Source organism: Narcine bancroftii, chromosome 10 (genome assembly GCF_036971445.1).
Source record: "Narcine bancroftii isolate sNarBan1 chromosome 10, sNarBan1.hap1, whole genome shotgun sequence".
In the NCBI taxonomy this organism is placed as follows: Eukaryota; Metazoa; Chordata; class Chondrichthyes; order Torpediniformes; family Narcinidae; genus Narcine; species Narcine bancroftii.
In genome coordinates, this window is record NC_091478.1 from 107597378 (window position 1) to 107617436 (window position 20059).

Here is a 20059-nt window from a genome sequence, read left to right on the forward strand (position 1 = left end):
ACAATATTTTTGAAGGGCGAGGGAATTGAAGCACCTGGAGGAAATCCACACAGATATGGGAGAATGTACAAACTTCTTACAGACAGCACCAGGTTCAAACCCAGGTCGCTGACACTGTAACCGTGTTGCGCTAACCGTGATGAACAGTGCCACTTCCAGACTCTGACCTGTATTTACAATCACAGATTTGCATGGGTGATCCAGTGGAGTTTCTGGTCGATCTTGATGTTGATAGTGGCGACCTCAGTGATGAAAATGCCATTGAACATTGTGTCTCACTTTCCTTCTGAATCACCATTACCGGGAACTTACATGGGTCAAGTGTTATTTCTCACTTACCAGTCCATGTATAAATGTTGCCAAAGGCTTCTTGCATAATTTTCTGAAGACATTTTAATAGCAATTGAACATTACGCGGTTTTCAGCAAACATTCGTGCTTCAGACCTTGTGAGGAAAGACCAAGTCATTGCTACAGATATTTGGACTTAGAACTCTGCCCCGAGAAATTCCTGCTCTGATATTCTGAAATATTGAGCTTCAACAAACATGTGCCTGAAGGTGTTTCTATGGAGGACCTCTGATTCGAGGCCTGCTCCATCTGCAGAGAAAATTTTAATTTACCTTTTTATAGTGTAGCCCTAAAAGGCTGCTCCAGCATCACATTTATGCGGCGCGGCGCCTTGGTGCGTCCTCCTGAGCCAATGTAGGCAGACTGACTGTTGCCATAATGCTGCCCATTATAAAGGTACGGCTGCAATGGTCGTCTTTGTTACCCATAATCTCCCATGCAGCTGGAACCACTCTGAGTTTCCCAGAGTGGTTCCAGCTGCATGGGGGATTATGGGTAAAGAAGTTGGCCATTGATCTGTCTGTGTCGACAGTGTACTCAAAGGTGTCTAGCACAAAACCTTCCTTCTATAAATGGATTTTACATCGGTGAAAATCTTCATGGGTGTGACCATTTGCCACTGCATCTTCAGAGCCTCGGACTTGCCACTCCGCTCTCTCGTTCTTGTCAATCTTCCGGCCGTGGTGAGTCAAGATCATGAGGCCATCTCCAGAGCTGTTACAAGTGGATGATGGTGCTGGGCCAGCTGATCTACTGCAGAATGGGCTTTATGGAGATTGAGAATGATGAGGGAGCGACAAGTCTGGGGCCCTGAAGGTGCGGTGGCGGTAGAAGTCACATCGATCATGACTATACCGTAGTACTCTAAACAATGCGCTGGCATAATATGTTCATTTGTAAGATGTTAGGGAGATGATAACTTGGGGATGGTTTGCTGGGGAATTTTGCACTCCTACACCGCATTCACTCTCATCATTCTGCCTGACACAAACTGTTTAGCTCAGATTCACTAAACAGTTCATTAAACAGTCCTAGGTTGCAGGCTGACTGCATCATTGCAACGTCATCAGCCCGCCCCTTGCAGCGGCTGGTCATTTATGGAGCACGGTCGAGAGGTCCGTTCCACCTCTGACAAAGGCCTACAGAGGGTTCCGAGTCAGAACCTTGGAGCTGCTCCAGGAGCATTTATGAAGGTAGGTTCAGCGACGTGAGGGTGGAGAATCTCTGCCTTTACAGTCTCATTTTCTTACTCTATAAAAGGGCCTTGATACAAGTCAGTTAGCAGGTAATCCTTGATGCTCTCTGACTTCACACTCCTTAGTGTCACATTTAATCAAAGACAGCTACTCTCACTCCTCATCCAGAGTTTTGCTCTGGGTCCACCTGTGAACTCAAGTTACATTGAATTGTGGACAAGGACAGCAAAATCTAAATTATGCATTGCTGAGCAGTTATTTTTGGAAGTGACACTTTCCATTGCTTTCCATTGATTGATAAGTAGCTAGATTAAATGTCTCCTGCTTTAATGAAGGCACATTTACCTGCATAACTTTCCTCAAAGACCAAAAATGTTTGCACTTAACTTTAGCTGGATTCTTCTTACCATACAAGCAAATGTTTGTCACATTGATTTACTTATATCATGCAGACTGAATCATATTGGCTGAACATTCCAATATTTTGATCCAGTGAAGTTAAAGGATTAGTGATGGTATAAGATGAGGAGAGGAACTTTACTGGAACCACGTTCTATTTTGAATAATGTTCACTGTATAATTAGATCAATGTGGTTGATGGTGATAGAGGTCATAATCCATAACAATCCCTAAGATCCAGCAAGGATGATTGATGTAGCACATCAAAACAGAGATAATTTACTACTTTTCCAAGGTATTGCAAATAAAGGACAGAACAATAATCTTGGTGCTGATTGATTTCATGCTCTATATAAAGAATGCTGCTTAGTTAATGGTTGAATTTTGAATAGCTTTGTCATAGGAAGTCGGGGATCATAAGACATAGGAGCACAAATAGACTATTCAGCCCATCAAGTCTGCCCCACCATTCAATCATGAGCTGAACCATTTTCCCCCTCGGCTCCCCAGTGGCTACACTTTGTGAGGTATTTGAGGAGATTTGGTCTGTCACCAAAGACTCTCAAAAACCTCTACAGGTGGACTATGGAGAGCATTCTGGCTGGTTGTATTACTGCCTGGTATGAAGATGTCAACGCTCTCGACAAGAAAAAAGCTCCAGAGGGTTATTAACTCAGCCTGCAACATCACGACCCCAGGCTTCTCTCCATCATGGACATCTACAAGAGGCAGTGTCTTAACAAAGCAGCCTCTTTCCTCAAAGACCCCCAACACCCAGGCCATACTCTCCTCACTCTGCTACCACTGGTAAAAAGGTACAGGAGCCTAAAGACAAGCCCTCACGACACAAGGACAGCTTCTTCCCACTGCCATCAAATTCCTGAATGATCAATGAACCAAGACACTGTCTCACTTTGAATTTTCGTGCTGTATTTTTATTTATTTTTGTAAGGTGGTTATGTATATGCTTGCACTGTAATATGCCACAAAACAACAATTTTTGTGACTTGTTAATGACAGTAAATTCTAATTTTTACAGTGATTCTACACTGCCTGGCCATCTCCCCATAACTTTTGATGCCCTGGCTGATCAAGAACTTGTTCAATCTCTCTCTCTGAAATACACCCAATGACCTGACCTTCACTAACCCCTGTGGCAACAGATTCCACAGATTTGACATTACCTGGCTAAAGAAATTCCTCCATATCTCTGTCCTATTCAGACACCCTTCAATCTTGAAATTGTATCCCCTTGACCTAGATTCTCCTACCATGGGAAAAACTTTGCCACATCTAGTCTATCCAGGTATTTCAAGATTCAGAACTATCTCCAATGCCAACACATCCTTTCTTCAATAAAGAGTCCAAAACTGTTCCTTATACTTTGTGAGACCTCACCAATGCCTTATAAACCCTCAACATCACATCCCTGCTGTTATAATCTATTCCTCCTGATAGGAATCCCAACGTCGCATTTGCCTTCTTCACCAATGACCCGACCTGGAGGTTAATCTTTAGGTCTCCGAGGGTCAGTGCCAATATTACTGTGATTTTATATGAATGCATCATCTGAGTACTTAAAAAGGCATTTTCATATGTTCTGCTTCATTACTTAAAGCAAACTTGCATGTACAGCAGACAAACCCATTTAGAAAGAAGAATACCAGTTCTTTTATCTGGCTGTTAGAGTGTAGTTTCCCTCCAGGATGTCAACTTGTGCAATACTGTTAATGAAATAAGATTATGTTTATGTTCCATTATTTTATAAAAAGACTTCAAGGTGTATTCATCAAAGGTAATTTAGCATTCTTTGGAATGTTGAAGCTTACGTTTATAGTGATAGTATTAGAGCCCTGACTGTAAACTTACATTAATTGGTTGCCTTCATTCGGCTTGAAACTGCAAGCTGTGGAGGTTAATTAATCAGAGTGAATCCATTTTGTAAATTAAAATTACAAGCTGACAAGTTTGGATTTATTGCTTCTTTGTATTGATGAAACTGCTATTGGCAGCAACCTGTCACCCAGCATTTCATGATACACTCCACAACCTCACAAAAGAGGTCATTATTGTGAGAGGGACAATATTATGTGATTGATTATAGTTTTAAGGCATTGCATGAAGACAATCTAATTCCACCTAAATTTCACTGACAGTGAAGAATTGGGAAATGGTCAATAGCCAGGAGTGGAAACTTACCCTCAGGTCTTTGTACTAAACCTTTGATGCAGTCATGGTTGCAAATTGGACTCAACTTCCAAAAAGTCTGTTCCACTGGCGTCCGTGGAATCAAATTTCCAAAATGAAGCTCCACGACATTGCATGTTTACAGGAAGCAACCGGGAATGAATATCTAACCTCCAATTTCTATCTTTGAACAAAAATGTTGATCAAAGGGGCTTAAATCAGATAGCCCCAAAAAGGGCATTGAGGTTTATTAAAACACAACTGCAGCATAAATCTAGTCTCCACTTCGGTTTATCTTATTCTTTTCAGTCAAAGAAAATCCATACATGGTACCACGAGCTGGATTAGTGCTAGAACGAATGCATGGTTGCAAGAGACTGCCAGACTCTGGAATGTGAGAACCGTATCTACGTTGTCAATATTCACTCTGTCATGAAAGAGCTTAAACTTACATTAATGCAATTTAAAAGGCAATGTTTAAAATCTTTGAATGATTAATGTGGAAACACAATGAAGTGTAATAATGCTCTTAATATTTATGGCCTTTTTCAATTATTGCAACATAAATGTATTATTATTCCCCATTCCAAACAAACACAAGTAAAATGACTTTGGAAAGAAAAGCATTTTGGAATGATCCTTTCCAAGCCTGAATGAAACCAAATGACTTTTCAAATGCTTGAGATAGTTGGTTAAAAGATTCATGTTGTGCTTTTCAGAGAGAATATCTACTTATTCAAATCATTTTAAATTTATCATTCTCTTACCCAGAAAGAGAAAGTGGATGATATCACAGTAATCTTTTAAGGAAGAAATGCTTCGGTATAACAATTATTATATGACTGATCAGAAAATAAAGGGATGTTGCTGGGTGTAGGTTCAGTGATGCAAACAACATTATACAAGATTGAATATAGGTCTGGACACCAGTCCTACAAAGAGTTCAGCTCAATCGCATGTTGATAAGGTGCAAGTTAACATTGGTAAAAGAAACATTTCAAAGGAAGGAATAGGAAGATAACAAGGCTGCAAGCAAAAATTAGATATCAGTCATGTCAAAGATGAGTAGAGAGGAGATTATGGAAGATGGGGAGAGGTGCACCATGGTAGAGAAATTTGTGACCAGTATCATAAAATTCAAGTGTAGGTACAGGTGGAGAGGGATCGAGTCAATTCAAAGAAGTTGAGCGTCACAGATACATCATCATCAAATGCTAGTTTGTCCATCAGAACAAGGGCTTGGAAACCAATGGAAGAAATGTGACAGTCGGTGCATGTTAGTGGGAACAATTCAGCCACAGCATGTGTTCATTTTCAAAATAAATTACTTACAGTAAATGAAGGTTCTCAATAATTAATTGGACAATGTTAAAAGAATGATGTCAAAACCTGATATTGAAAATAAGTGATCAAGGACCATTTTTTGTTAATGATTGTCCCCATACATGAAATTAACAATTGTTATTAAAGTGTTTGTCTTAAAAATCTAACTCATTCGCAACATTAATAAAATGACTGTTAATAACAAATTATTTCATGTAATAAATACACAACAGTGCTGGAAAAACTCAGCAAGTCCCGTAGAATCTATAGGAGGCAAAAACATATCAAGGTCTGAGCAAAAATCAGTCAGGAGCCTGAGTGAAACAGCAGGGTAGGAGGGTAGGGTAGAAAGGGCAGGGAGAGGAGCACAGGTCAGAGGTGATGGACATGGAAAGGCAAGGAAAGCATTGTAGCATTTTCAAATGAGAATCATTTGCTCCATGACCTTTTCTATCACTTAATCTCTCTGACCTATCATCGACCTTCACTTTGGTCTGATTTTTACCTCAGATCTCACCCTCTATTTTCCCCCATCTCTCTATTTGCTTAAAAGTTCTTCCTTTAGGTTGCCCTGGAAAAAATACAAAAAATAGAAAATATACAACAAATTCAAGAGCTAAAATATTAAATGCTTAATTTAAGAGTTGTATGCAATGTGGGGTTTTTTTTAGCGGTGAGATTTGCAATTTAATCTCAGCTATGAATAAAGAGATGAAGAATTAGTTTGAAAGAATATCTTTAAATCTCAGAAATGAGAAATAATGTTGGAGCATTACTTCAGCCGTGCCTGATTATTTAGAAATAATTATATTGGAATCACACATGTCCTCCTCTAAAACCTAAGGCAACAGTTAGTCGGATGCCCTTAGAAATTGGGCAACAGGTTGAGAAAGACAAAGTAAATATCATTACCAAACTACATGCTGAACACACGGGATCGCTGAATTACAAACATGCAAAATGATTTATTAAAACAGCAAATGTTCATTCTTTTCCTTTCCAGATATCCAGCAGAATTGGATCATCGGAGTTTCCCTCCTCCTCCCAGTGACATGATTTACTGGGATCATTGACTGAAGAGGGCGCGCAAAATGATTGAGGACCCCCTCCACTCCAAACAGCATCTTTTAGCTGCTCCCATCAGGAAAAAGATACAGGAGTATCAGAGCCAGTCCCACCAGGCTGAGGAACAGCTTCTTCCCACGGGCAGTGAGAATGTTGAACAACCAAAGGAACTACTCCCACTTACCATTCGAGATGCTCATATTCATGAAACAATATGTACTTATTTATTTGTACGGATGAATACTTGTCCTGCTTTGTTTGTCCTGTATTATTTGTCTGTATATCTGTTATATGTGTGTTTGTGTGTGGCGAGGTATACGACAATACCTAGAGCAAGGCGATAAAATGATCTTGAGTCAGTTTGAGGAGTGGAGAGCTAAATGGAGAGCCCAGCGGACAGCAGAGAACAATTCAATAATGCCCTACACATGCAGTAACTGAGGCAGAGCCTGTCATTCCAGGATCAGCCTCAATAGCCATAGTCGATGCTGCTCAACAAACTAGTGACCACCAGAGGCTCAGTTCCCATGGTCAACCAAACCAATGGAGGCCTTCATTTCTATATGTGCGTTTTGCCTTGTTGTGCATCTGCGTGTTTTGCATCGAGAACCGGAGAACGCTCTTTCATTGGGTTGTTCTTGTACAATCAAATGACGATAAACTAAACTTAAACTTGAATTTGTATCTTTGGGCTGCAACCATCAGGTAGGAAGTATCAAAATCAGAACTGCCAGGCTGGGAAATAGCTTCTTCCCACAAGCTGTGGACTGGTAGCTGGAGCCTTAGGTCTCTAATTAATGAAGTTAAATAAATTATTCCATGGATTGTATTTATTTTGCATTATATTCCTTTATTGATTATCATGAGCTATGTGAGAAATGTATTTTGTGTGTACGTGTATCTAGTGTCGTCCAGAGAAACATTGTTTCATCTGATTACATATGTGCAGGCAGTCAATAATAAACATGGACTTGAAATTCATGGGAATCTATATACCTGATGACATTTCAAGCCAGCGCATCAAGGGAAAATGAAGAAAGCCCACCCATGACTCCAAGGAATTTGAGGAGATGTGGCATGTTGTTCGATACTCTAGCGAACTTCTCCAGATGCACTGTGGAAGTATAGTGACAGGTTGCCTCATAGCTTGGTTGGGTAATGACCTGGAAGGCAGAAGGCTCCATAAAGGTAATACTCATAACATTGTTCATCACAGGCTTTCATCTCCCATTCACTGTTGACATTTATGTAAGGGGCTACTTCAAGGCGGCAACCAAAATTGCTGATCACAACCTCTTCTCACTGCCACCATCAGGTGGAATAAGACCACAGCAGATCTTTATTCAAGAACAGATTCTTTCCAAAGCTGTCAGTCTTGAACAACCTCTCCTTACCCTAAACATGGACGGTTCCAACAGCACCAAGAACTATATGAACTACTGCTACTACGGTGAAAATTTACTACTTACCTATCAGATGCATTTATAGTCTCTTTTAATTCAATTAAGTTCACGATTATAGTTTTATTTCAAATATCTGTTTGACTGAAACAAATAAGATGTTTGGTGCATATGTACATTGTTACAATGTAGATGACAATAAATTTATCATTCCCTTCCAAGAGCAAGGGAATGTACTAAATAGTTTGTTGTCCAGGAAGGCACCATGATCTCAGTAGGCTGAATGACCTCCTTCTGAGACATAACAATTCTCCGATTCGCTGAATACAGATTTTATGACCAAGGCAGGCAGTAAAAATGCAGGATAATTAATGATGGTTGGATCAGAATTGGGTATCAAGTAAAAGGAGAACCTCATCAAACAATAAATATGGCTCGTCCAGTGTGTTCCATTGCAAACCAGCAGCAATAGAAATTCACGATGATAGTGTAAAACAATGTATTTATTAATAATTACTAATAACATAGCATCTTACTTAAATCTACCCCAACTATGTGTGATTAAACGGATATGAGTATGGATTATCCAAACCATCACAGCTTTGGCACAATCCTGGAAAGTCAATTCAAAATTCAGTCTTAGAAATCCTGTATTGAAACTGAAACTTTTAAAGATTGAAAAAGAAAAGATTGTCACCCCTCCCCTCTTCCTTCCATAGGGGAAATGAAACATGTGACTTCTTCGATGCTTTCAAAACCCAGGCACAGGTCAAATGAAATGCTCATCAGAATAGTCATGATCCAAATACAAGAATCCTCCTGCTTCCTTTCCCCCCCCCAGATATTACAATGATCACGGTGGGTCAATATTTCTCCTGGCAACGAGAGCCAGCCAAATTGTCCATTTCACACAAAGCCACACCACCTTTGTGCCTTGCAGATCTCTGATTTCTCATTATTCAATCCTGCCTCTTCAAGTGTCTCAATCACATGACTTTCTGTAAATCCCACTCACCTGATTCTTTGTAAGTAACCATAGGTTTCACTTGAATAAACACCATTGTTCTCTTATTTTCTTCCAGGACCAATACCCTGTTTATACTCAATATTTAATGGTTCCTTTCTGCTGATGAGCTGTGAAATCTGTGAAAGTTTTGCACCCTGCACTAACCTCCAAAGTATAACTGAAAACAAAACAGGAACTTAAAATACGTCCCCCAACAAAGAACATTTTGACCTATAAGAACAAAATTTTAACTGCAACCTACATTTTTTTTAAATACTATTCATGCATGATATCTTTGGCTTGGCTTCGGGGACGAAGATTTATGGAGGGGTATGTCCACGTCTGCTGCAGGCTCGTTGGTGACTGACAAGTCCGATGCGGGACAGGCAGGCACGGTTGCAGCAGTTGCAAGGGAAAATTGGTGGGTTGGGGTTGGGTGTTGGGTTTTTCCTCCTTTGTCTTTTGTCAGTGAGGTGGGCTCTGCGGTCTTCTTCAAAGGAGGTTGCTGCCCACCGAACTGTGAGGAGCCAAGATGCACAGTTGGAGGCGAGATCAGCCCACTGGCGGTGGTCAATGTGGCAGGCACCAAGAGTTTTCTTTAAGCAGTCCTTGTACCTCTTCTTTGGTGCACCTCTGTCTCGGTGGCCAGTGGAGAGCTCACCATACAACACGATCTTGGGAAGGCGGTGGTCCTCCATTCTGGAGACATGACCCACCCAGCGCAGTTGGGTCTTCAGCAGCGTGGATTCGATGCTTGCGGACTCTGCCAGCTCGAGTACTTCGATGTTGGTGATGAAGTCATTCCAATGAATGTTGACGATGGAGCGGAGACAGCGCTGATGGAAGCATTCTAGGAGCCGTAGGTGATGCCGGTAGAGGACCCATGATTCGGAGCCAAACAGGAGCATGGGTATGACAACAGCTCTGTACACGCTGATCTTTGTGTGTTTCTTCAGGTAGTTGTTTTTCCAGACTCTTTTGTGTAGTCTTCCAAAGACGCTATTTGCCTTGGAGAGTCTGTTGTCTATCTCTTTGTCGATATAATATTGGCAAATATAACATCTTTCAGCAACATTGCAAACTTAACATCTTATATTATCCTTGCCTTTAATATGCATTATCATTAAATCATTCTCCTGCAGAACTAGACTCTGATTTAACAATCATCTAGTTTTGTTTTTCATTTTAGCCATATACACTAAAGGATTATGGTCAGTGTACAATGGTCTCTGAGCTATGCAGATGTAAACATCGAAATACTACAAAGCCAGTACAAGGAAAAATAATTCTTTCTCTATAGTGGAATAATTCTTTTGATGCTCATTGAATTTCTTTGATAAGTAAACTACTGAATGGCCAATATCCTCACAACTATTCTCTTGTAATAGCATTCCTCCTGCAGCTTCATCACCAGTGGTTCCCAACCTTTTCCTTGCCACTCACACTCCACTTTAAGTCATCCCTATGTCATTGGTGCTCTGTAATTAGTAAGGGATTGCTCAAGGTGGGGTGTGAGTGGGTGGGAAGGATGAGAATCACCGCTCTAGACCCAATTGTTACTGAAATATTTTGCTTGAGAAAAATTGTCATTGACCCATTTCCTTTGGAGATATGAAACCGTGCACGTAACGAGTCAATGGGGTATGATTAAAGCAGTGGTTTTCAAACATTTTCTTTCCACTCACATCACTGAGTAATCACAGAGCACTTATGGCATAGGGATTGCTTAAGGTGGAATGTGAGTTTAGTGGGGGTACTATGAAAACCACTGCTGAATTCTTCTTCCTCACTGACTCACCTGAAGGTTAACCATGAGGTATCCTGCACCAGGACTTGCATGTCCTTCTGCACCTCCGAATTTTGAATTATGCTTGCTCGTATAATTGTTGACTGTTCACCGTTATCTACTCTGGCAGATACTGATACTGCTCTCTTCCAATAGGCTTATACAACCTCCAATTCCCTGCACATGAATAATGGACATCAAATTTTGAGTGCCATATGTCCAATTTCCAGTGGAAACAAGTGCAACAGAGCAGAATATGTACTTATAAATTGAAGAATGGTGTGTGCTTGGCAGCTCTCACCTGGACATTGGCCTTCCTTTGTTGCAGAATCTTCATTATCATATCTTTCAACAACTGCTTATTAGATCAGGCCTTTTCTTTCCAAAAATCACAAAGAACAGCTAGTAGGGTAAGGCAACATCCATGCACACCTGCAATTTGGAATAATTTGAGTGTTTCAAAAATTTAGATCTGTCATCCGCACACTTTGACTTGCAGACTACTGAAATGTTTCATGCCCATTGTGTCTTTGTCACTAGATAATGAGGCTATCTGCCCTATAAAGAGTAAAACATAAAAGTCTCCAGGCCCAGTGATTGAAGTAAAAGCGCAATGCTAGAAAAACACAGCCGATCAAACAGTGTACTTTATATGGCAAAGGTACCTAACCAACATTTCAGGCTTGAGCCCTTCATCAAGGTATCTCCATTACATGGGTGGCACGATTAGTTTAGTGGTTAGCGCAATGCTGTTACAATACCAGCGAATGGAATCAGGTTTGAAACTTGCACTGTCTGTAAGGAGTTTGTATATTCTCCCCATGTCTGTGAGGGTTTTCCCCAGGGGCTCTTGTTTCCTCCCACTGTTCAAAACATCCCGGGAGTTACAGGTTTAGGTTAATTGGGTATAATTGGGCAGCCAAGGGCTCATGGGCCAAAATAGCTACTATGTCTAAATTTAAAATTTAACATCACATTCAAACTTAACTTCTGCATTCTACTTGGTCATGTGAGATGGTGAAACCCTTCTGGAAGAGAATTAGGAATTTTTAGAAGCTATATTCAAATTTAAAGTTTCACTTCACCCAAGAGTATTTTTACTGAGTTATATTAAGAAATTGAGTTTGGATTTAAAAATAGATAAATTTCAAATTGCTTTTTTTGAGATTGGCCTTAGCTGTGGCTAGAAAATGTTTGGCAATTACTTGGATTTGAGTATTCAACTATGGCATTGGAAATGAGATCTTGTAATCCATTGAGTCCTAGATTTAAGAATTAAATGATCTTGCTTACCTCAAACTTCTTCTCCCTTCTAGTCTTAACAATAATTAGTTTTCCTGGGTCAAGGGAAAGGGTATGGCTCAAGAGAAGAAATAAAGTAGGTGTATTGCTTGAGTGTTGGTTGTGGGCCAAGAGAATATGGAGTATACTTCCTTGTCCAGAAAGATACCAAATAAACATCCTTCACATCTTAATATTTCACTCACCTGCCTTTACATTCTCTGACACAGTCCCATATGATGCCCTGTTTCTCTGCTCCCTCCCCCTAGAGCACAATTTAATAAAACATTGAACAGTCATAGCTGGTGTACTGTGTACAGTTCTGTTTGCCACATTATGGGAGGTTTATGCTTACAGAGGATGTTTCCACTGAGGGAGATTTTCAGTTATGGATAGGCCGAATTCTTGGAGCAGAGGAAGGATGCGAGAACCTGATAGAAGTGTGCAAAACTACGAGGAGCATAGATGGGGTAGATAGCATATGGTTGGGCTGAAGCACAAACTCCATGTTGAATGACTCCATGAACCTATGTCTCTACTGAACTCATTGTAATTAAATTGGAAACTTTGCCTCCGTCCATTCAACCCCACCCCTCTCTTCCCCATTCAACTCTCTCTCTTCTTGACCCCATAAATATTTGAGCTCAATTCTCTAAATGCACCCTGTCAAATTCTCTGTTGACTACCTCCTCATCTTGTTTCACTGAGAATAAAGTGCAGGAGCCCTGTGGCTCTCGAGATGGGCCATGCATCAAACACCAAGTGTGCTTCTGACCTTGATGTCACATGCTTGCCTCTAGGATTGATTCCCACAATAACATCAAAATCAAAATCCTGGGTTTCAGCCTAAAAATGCACAAAAACTTTATTGTGTTCCTCTTCTCTTTGAGATGGTTTTATAAGAACTCTGTTTATTCTCAACAATACATTTCCTCTCTGTTGATGAACTAACAAAGCCATTTGACCTGAAGAATGGCAGGGTGTCTGATATAATATCTTTAGAGAGCGAGAGAAGGCATCAAACTGAAAGATGTTGCTTCCCCACAAGTCTTCCTTTCGGTCTCCTGTTCTTTGACCAGCTCCCTTGTACGGAGACATTTGATTTCTTGATTGTTAATGCCTGAACTTTAGCTTCAAGCTGAAGATATTGCTTCTTTCATGAGCATTGTGAGTCCAGCAGGATGCCGAGGTAGATTTTCAAAGCCCAAGTTCCTGCTGCTCTGCCTATTTTATGAAAATGAAGTAAAACATAAAAGTCCACAGACATTGTGATTCTAGTAAAAACACAGAAATGCTGGAGGAACTCAGCTGGTCTCGCAGCCCACATGTGAGACCACAGACTACTTTATGAATCCATCTATTTTTACACCTTTTGATATAAATGAAACATAGATTCAACAAAATAATCTGGTCTTTCAGCTACAATGCATGTAGAGGAAACAAATACCCCCCTCCAAATGACTTGTATCTCAGCAAGAAACAAAAAGGCAATTATCTCACTTTAAATGTGGCCAGTTAAAATGTTAGGCTTTGCTATTTATTAAATGGAAAATAATATTGAGCGATAAATTCTCAAGGCCAGCCTAGACATTGGTGCCAAAGAAAAACATGCCTTAATGTCAGTCATTTGGTGGCTCACGATGGGTTTTGAGAGGCCAGTCAGCCCACACATCAACTCTCGTCTACCAGACAATCTTGATCCATGACAAGTTGCCTACTGCCACAGCACCTCCTTGGCTCTGGAATATTTGGGTAACAAGGACACCTGCTTCAGACTCTTCTTAATTGGCTATAGCTTCACAATCAATGCCATACATAGTCCCAAACAAATTCATAGATCTGTGTCTCAGCATTCCCTCGACAAGAGGATCCAATACTTCCAGACCTGCAGTCCACAGTCAATGAGGATTGGTGACAACATCTTATCCATGATCAGCCTCAACTCTCAGCCCCTTACTTTATACACACAATTATGTGACCATATTCTGCTCAAAATTCATTTTCATATTTGCAGAGGAGACCATTGTCATACGCCAAATATAAAAAAAAACATGGAGTACAGGAAGGAGATAGAGAACTCAGAGGCATGGTATAAGGGCAATAATCTCTCTCTCAAAGTCAGCAAATTGAAGGAGATGGAATGGATTACTAACCCATTGTAACATGCACATCACCCTGGTCCATCTCCTCACTGCCCCTTTCAGGCAGAAGGTGCAGAACCTGAACTCCAGCACCTTAGGTCCAGAACAGTTTTTATCCAACAACTAAGAAGCTCTTGAACCTCGCCATACTATTCTAACCCAAAACAACAACTACCACAGGGCCAGATCTGTCCATATGACTGAAATGTCACTTTTATTTCTTGTAGTGAAACTAGTGATTATCATCATTTGATATTTTTCTTTTTTTTTGTCTTGCATTTATACTAATTTAGGTTTTACTATTGTAGTTGGTGTAACTGTTCCTGTCTGGCTGCAACTAGTACGAATTTTGGTCCTTATGTACATTGAACTTGTGTAGGTGACATTGAATATTGAATATCTTGATCTCACCAACCTACCTTCTCACTGCCATTACAAGTTCTCTGCAATGCAATATCTGCAATTCTATTTTTAGCATCGCCTTGTACTTCTGTCTGAGTTGATTGGCCTGGATGGAATGCAAATAAAATGTTTCACTGCATCTTGGTGCACATGACGACAATAAACAATTTGATTTAATCCGATGTCCTCATTGACAGCAAATTACAATGACCCCATAATCTACCAGCTTGCAATTCTTCAGTGTATGGGAGCAAACTGAAGCACCCAGAGGAAACCCATGATCCCACAAAGATTCTGCATATTTATCTCACCCCGAGGTCAGGATTGTGAAACAGCAGGCTCCATTAGTTCAGTGTTCCATGAATTGCACTATACTGCCTCTACTTATTTCTGGTTTGTGCGCGATAAGTTTATGATCCACGAGAAACATTAAACACATGCTTTTTACACAGCCACTACATTCCAGGAAATTATTCCCAATTCTCCGGAACGCAGCATGTGCAACAAGATTGGACTCATTCCTGTTCCAAAATGTTACCTCCTGAACCCCTAGTAAATTTTCCAGAACACCTGCAGTTTAAAGTTAACTGCAGGAATTCCAGAAACAACATGCTAATGAAGAGCACGTATTTGTGAGTCCTGCCTCTTACCACACTTCTGGTATTCAGTTTAAACTCACGCAAGGAAACGGAAATTTTGGGTTTTGGTTGCTTGTGTATGAACAACCACTCCAAAAGGTAGGAAAAATATTTTGAACAGAAAAAAATGCAAATTCTATGTAAAAAACATAACTGTTTCATCTGACTGAATTTAAATATTGGGGGAAATTTTATCCTACTGTAGTACCCAGCAATGAGTTGTAAAATGCAATGGAATATACTGATGATAGGAAAATAACTATTAAACATGAAATGAAAGTTGTAAAAAATGTATTTTACATAATGTTGCAACACTGAACTCCCTGGAGATTGGGCCAACCAGATGTTTTGACTTTATTGAATTTAAATTTAAGACAGACAGCACAGTAACAGGCCTTTCCGGCCCACGAGTCCATGCTGCCAAAATACACCCAATTAGCCTACAACCCCCTTATGTTTTGGGGGTTGGAAGAAAACCAAAGCAGCTGAAGGAAACCCACGCAGACGCGGGGAGAACGGACCAACTCCTTCCAGACAGCAAGGGATTTGAACCTCGGCTACTGATGCTGTAACAGCATTGGGTTAACCATGACACTAACTATACTGGCTCATTAGAGACAATGTAACATTTTCTTTAAAGGTATTTTAAATAATGAAACCAAAATATTTAAATGTGGATACAAAAGAATTCTGCATCATTCAATAAATTTAATTATCTAAGAATGCTTGATTTAGCTATGTTTGCCAACCAGCCAATCATTGCTCATGGAAATCATGTTCAGTCTGTACGAGCAGGCTTTGTCATTTTTGCAACCAACCACGCACTTATTCATCTCATGAAATGGATATTGTTGAGTTCCAGTTCAATGCATATTTTCTGCCCTTTTACCCATGTAAGAAATTCGAGAAATTAGCATCCAAAAATTTGAACCATCTGAATGTAAATCTGAAAAGTCACACAGAGGACTTCAAATCATTTGGCAGAATGAAAAGTATTTCTGCCAATTATGTGTGTAATAATTTCACTGCATGAATTTAACTCACTGGGGAAACATGAGGTCACTGAGCACATTTAGTTGTGTACAATGACAGAAAATGAGATTTAGAGATGTGGAAGAAAATAGAGAGAGAAAAAAACTCAGGGAAGGAAAATGAATGAAAGGACAAAAACTAGGGAGTAGGGACCCACTGAGTTTACAAAGTACAGAGTAACAACGTCTCAATAGTCCCTAGATTATACCATAAAATCCCCAATATCCAGAATCCATGCAATCGACAACCCCTAGCAAACGGCAAAAGCATTTGAGGAAATAGATACTTTGAATGAGTAAAAATTTAAATAAAAGTTTAAAATTGTAAAAGTAAATTTGCTCTGAAGCAACACACAAACTCTTGGTGAAGACTGGAGCAAACATTCCGCCAATGAAACGCCTCGGTCGTGCCCCACCCTTAACAGCTGTTTGAATAAAGCTTCAATAAAAGGTAAAGGTAAAGGTTCCATTATTGTCACATGACACTACATTTAGAATGTAACAAACATGAAATTCTTTAACTTTTCCCTACTGTAAGGCAGGCAGAGAATCACCACTTTGTCCAGCGCCCCTTACAAAAACCCACAGCACCTGGTGTTCCCAGGCAGTCTCCCCTCCAAATATTGACCAGGCCCGAGTCTGTTTAGCTTCTGAGATCAGACAATCTCAGGTATATTCAGTGATTAGCTGTTGTAAAGTTCTGTTTGAATAAAATGGCGATGCCCCAGATGACCAGCTGGTTGATGCGACTTACTGCTGGTGCGACTCTCCCAAAGTGTCTCCCTATCACTGCCAAGAAAGAGTTTTTATCTTTATTAGCATATTATTAAGTATATTAAGCCTTTGTCTTTCAACTTGGGTGGGTGGGGGGGTGGGATGGGAGTTCATTATGATGGTGGCAAAGTTAGCATTTCAGATAACGCAATATTGTTACAGTGCCAGTGTCCAGGTTACGAGAATTACCTGATTAAAATGAACTTTACCCAATTAGGGACTACAATACTATTTATTTTCAAATTACTTTACATTTTATGCTGGCTTTTGTCTTTTAAACTCTTTATTCTTAATTCTGGTGTATTAATTAGGCCTTCTAAGAGTGACTCTCAAGCAACTGGAAAATTTGCATATACAGCATCTACTAATTCCCCATAGGTGCCAGATACCAGAGGTTTTACTATTTTGGTGGTCTTATTTCAGCATGTGTTGAAGTGCCAAGGCCTAATAGCAAGGTTAAACAAGGAGAAACTGGAGAGGTTCAGCAGCTCATGTAGTATCCATGGAGAGAAGTAGTTTGTTAATGTTTTGGGATCATTTATCGCGATCTGCTTTTGTCCCTCCAGCTTCTGTTTGCTCATTCAAGATTCCAGCATCTTGAGTTTTTGTGTTTCTCCTGAGACCAAGATGGTCTGAGTAAAATACAAAAGTCTACGTACCCCATGATTTGAAGTAAAAACACAGCAAGACAGTCAATATACTTTAGAAAGAAAAGATAAAGACGATAACCAATGTTTCGGGCTTGGGCCCTTTATCAAGGTATGAGGTGTGAGCAAAATGCAGGCAGGTGCCCAAGTTTCGAGCATAAAAAGGTAATGAGCCCATCACGTGGTGAAGCATCATAGCCATTTATAATGCTCTGCTTCACCTTGTAGGATGTAATGGCCTGCAATCCCTGCCATAACTGAGATATTTCTAGCTTCCTTCACAATTGCCTCTTTGCTACTCAGATAGCTTTCTGTAGGTAGTAACTGAACTTCCTGCGGAGACCCTAAATCATCATCAACCTCGCCTTCAGTAGGTAGCAAATCTTCAACCAGGGGCTCAGGGAGCCACAAGGGGAGACGAGTCAGTACCCTGACTTTAGGTTAAGATTAAGCATAACTCAAGTCTCCAAGAAATTTATTTCCCTTAATTTGCAAGAAAATTAAAGATATGATTCAGACCATTTTGTCTAATTGGTTTAAATGGCAGACTGCAATGTGTTGCTGGTGCCCAGAATGAAATCAAACCACCCTCACCTCAAATGTCGGAAGCAACCTACAGATCAAATAGATCTGTGGAGATGGATGAAAAGTCGATGCCTCAGGTCTAAATACACACAACTTCTCCACTTTCTCCACAGCTGCTGGTGGACGCAATGGCTATTTACAAAGTATTTTCAGTTTCATTTAGATTCCATTAAAGTTTAATTCTGGGATGTAGGTTTCAATCAAATAATACCTGTTATCTGTTATGAACCCTGACTAGGAATATGATGATCACCTCTCTCCAAGTCCACCTCATTCCCTCGAACCAGATCCAACAATGCCTCCGTTCCTTTTGGACCAGACCCACACTGGTATGGAAGTTGCTATGAGAGAAAATGTTGAGAAATGTACAGTTGTACATTTTGGAAGAGGAAATAAGCAGGCAGATTATTATTTGGATGGGGAGAACATTCAAAATTCGATAATCTAAAGGTTACCCACCAGGTTGGATCAGCAGTGAAGAAAGCGAATGTGATGTTGGCCTTCATTTCAGGAGGAAAAGCATCTAAGAGTAAGGAGGTGTTGATAAGGCTCGGTGGGGCACTGGTGAGGCCTCATTTGGAGTAACTGTGTGACGTTTTGGGCCCCTCATCTTAGAAGGGATGTGATGATGTTGGAGAGAGTATGGAAAAGATTTACCAGGATCATTCCTGGAATTCAAGAGCTCACATATGAGGAACTTTATCAGCTCTTAGACTGTGTTCATTGGAGTATAGAAGAATGAGGGGATCTGATAGAAACATTCCGAATGCTGAAAGGACTGGACAGAGCAGATGCGAATAAGATGTTTCCCTTGGTAGGTGAATTCAGGACAAGAGGGCACAGTCTTAAAATTAGAGGGGACCCATTTAAAACAGAGATGAAAAGAAATTTCTTTAGCCAGAAGGTCATGGATTTGTGGAATTCGTTGCCACATACAGCTGGGAAGGCTCGATCATTGGGGGTGTTTAAGGAGGAAATTCTTTGGCTTGGCTTCGCGGATGAAGATTTATGGAGGGGGTAAAAAGTCCACGTCAGCTGCAGGCTCGTTTGTGGCTGACCAGTCCGATGCGGGACAGGCAGACACGATTGCAGCGGTTGCAAGGGAAAGTTGGTTGGTTGGGGTTGGGTGTTGGGTTTTTCCTCCTTTGCCTTTTGTCAGTGATGTGGGCTCTGCGGTCTTCTTCAAAGGAGGCTGCTGCCCGCCAAACTGTGAGGCGCCAAGATGCACGGTTTGAGGCGTTATCAGCCCACTGGCGGTGGTCAATGTGGCAGGCACCAAGAGATTTCTTTAGGCAGTCCTTGTACCTTTTCTTTGGTGCACCTCTGTCACGGTGGCCAGTGGAGAGCTCGCCATATAATACGATCTTGGGAAGGCGATGGTCCTCCATTCTGGAGACGTGACCCATCCAGCGCAGCTGGATCTTCAGCAGCGTGGACTCGATGCTGTCGACCTCTGCCATCTCGAGTACCTCGACGTTAGGGGTGTGAGCGCTCCAATGGATGTTGAGGATGGAGCGGAGACAACGCTGGTGGAAGCGTTCTAGGAGCCGTAGGTGGTGCCGGTAGAGGACCCATGATTCGGAGCCGAACAGGAGTGTGGGTATGACAACGGCTCTGTATACGCTTATCTTTGTGAGGTTTTTCAGTTGGTTGTTTTTCCAGACTCTTTTGTGTAGTCTTCCAAAGGCGCTATTTGCCTTGGCGAGTCTGTTGTCTATCTCCTTGTCGATCCTTGCATCTGATGAAATGGTGCAGCCGAGATAGGTAAACTGGTTGACCGTTTTGAGTTTTGTGTGCCCGATGGAGATGTGGGGGGGCTGGTAGTCATGGTGGGGAGCTGGCTGATGG

General features: G+C 40.8%; 1 protein-coding gene across 15 annotated transcripts in view; it reads right to left on the reverse strand.

Annotated features, from left to right (window-relative positions):
- cdh13 (cadherin 13, H-cadherin (heart)) overlaps positions 1-20059 on the reverse strand; it is an 813941-nt gene that overhangs the window by 347124 nt on the left and 446758 nt on the right. The window contains exon 1 of one of the 15 annotated variants that reach the window (XM_069902212.1): positions 8936-9012. The exons of the other annotated variants lie outside the window; for them this stretch is intronic. Within the exon in view, the coding sequence (XP_069758313.1) occupies positions 8936-8981 (46 nt within the window). The 5' untranslated portion in view covers positions 8982-9012. Of the gene's footprint in view, positions 1-8935; positions 9013-20059 lie in introns of those variants that run through there. 15 annotated transcript variants of the gene reach the window in all.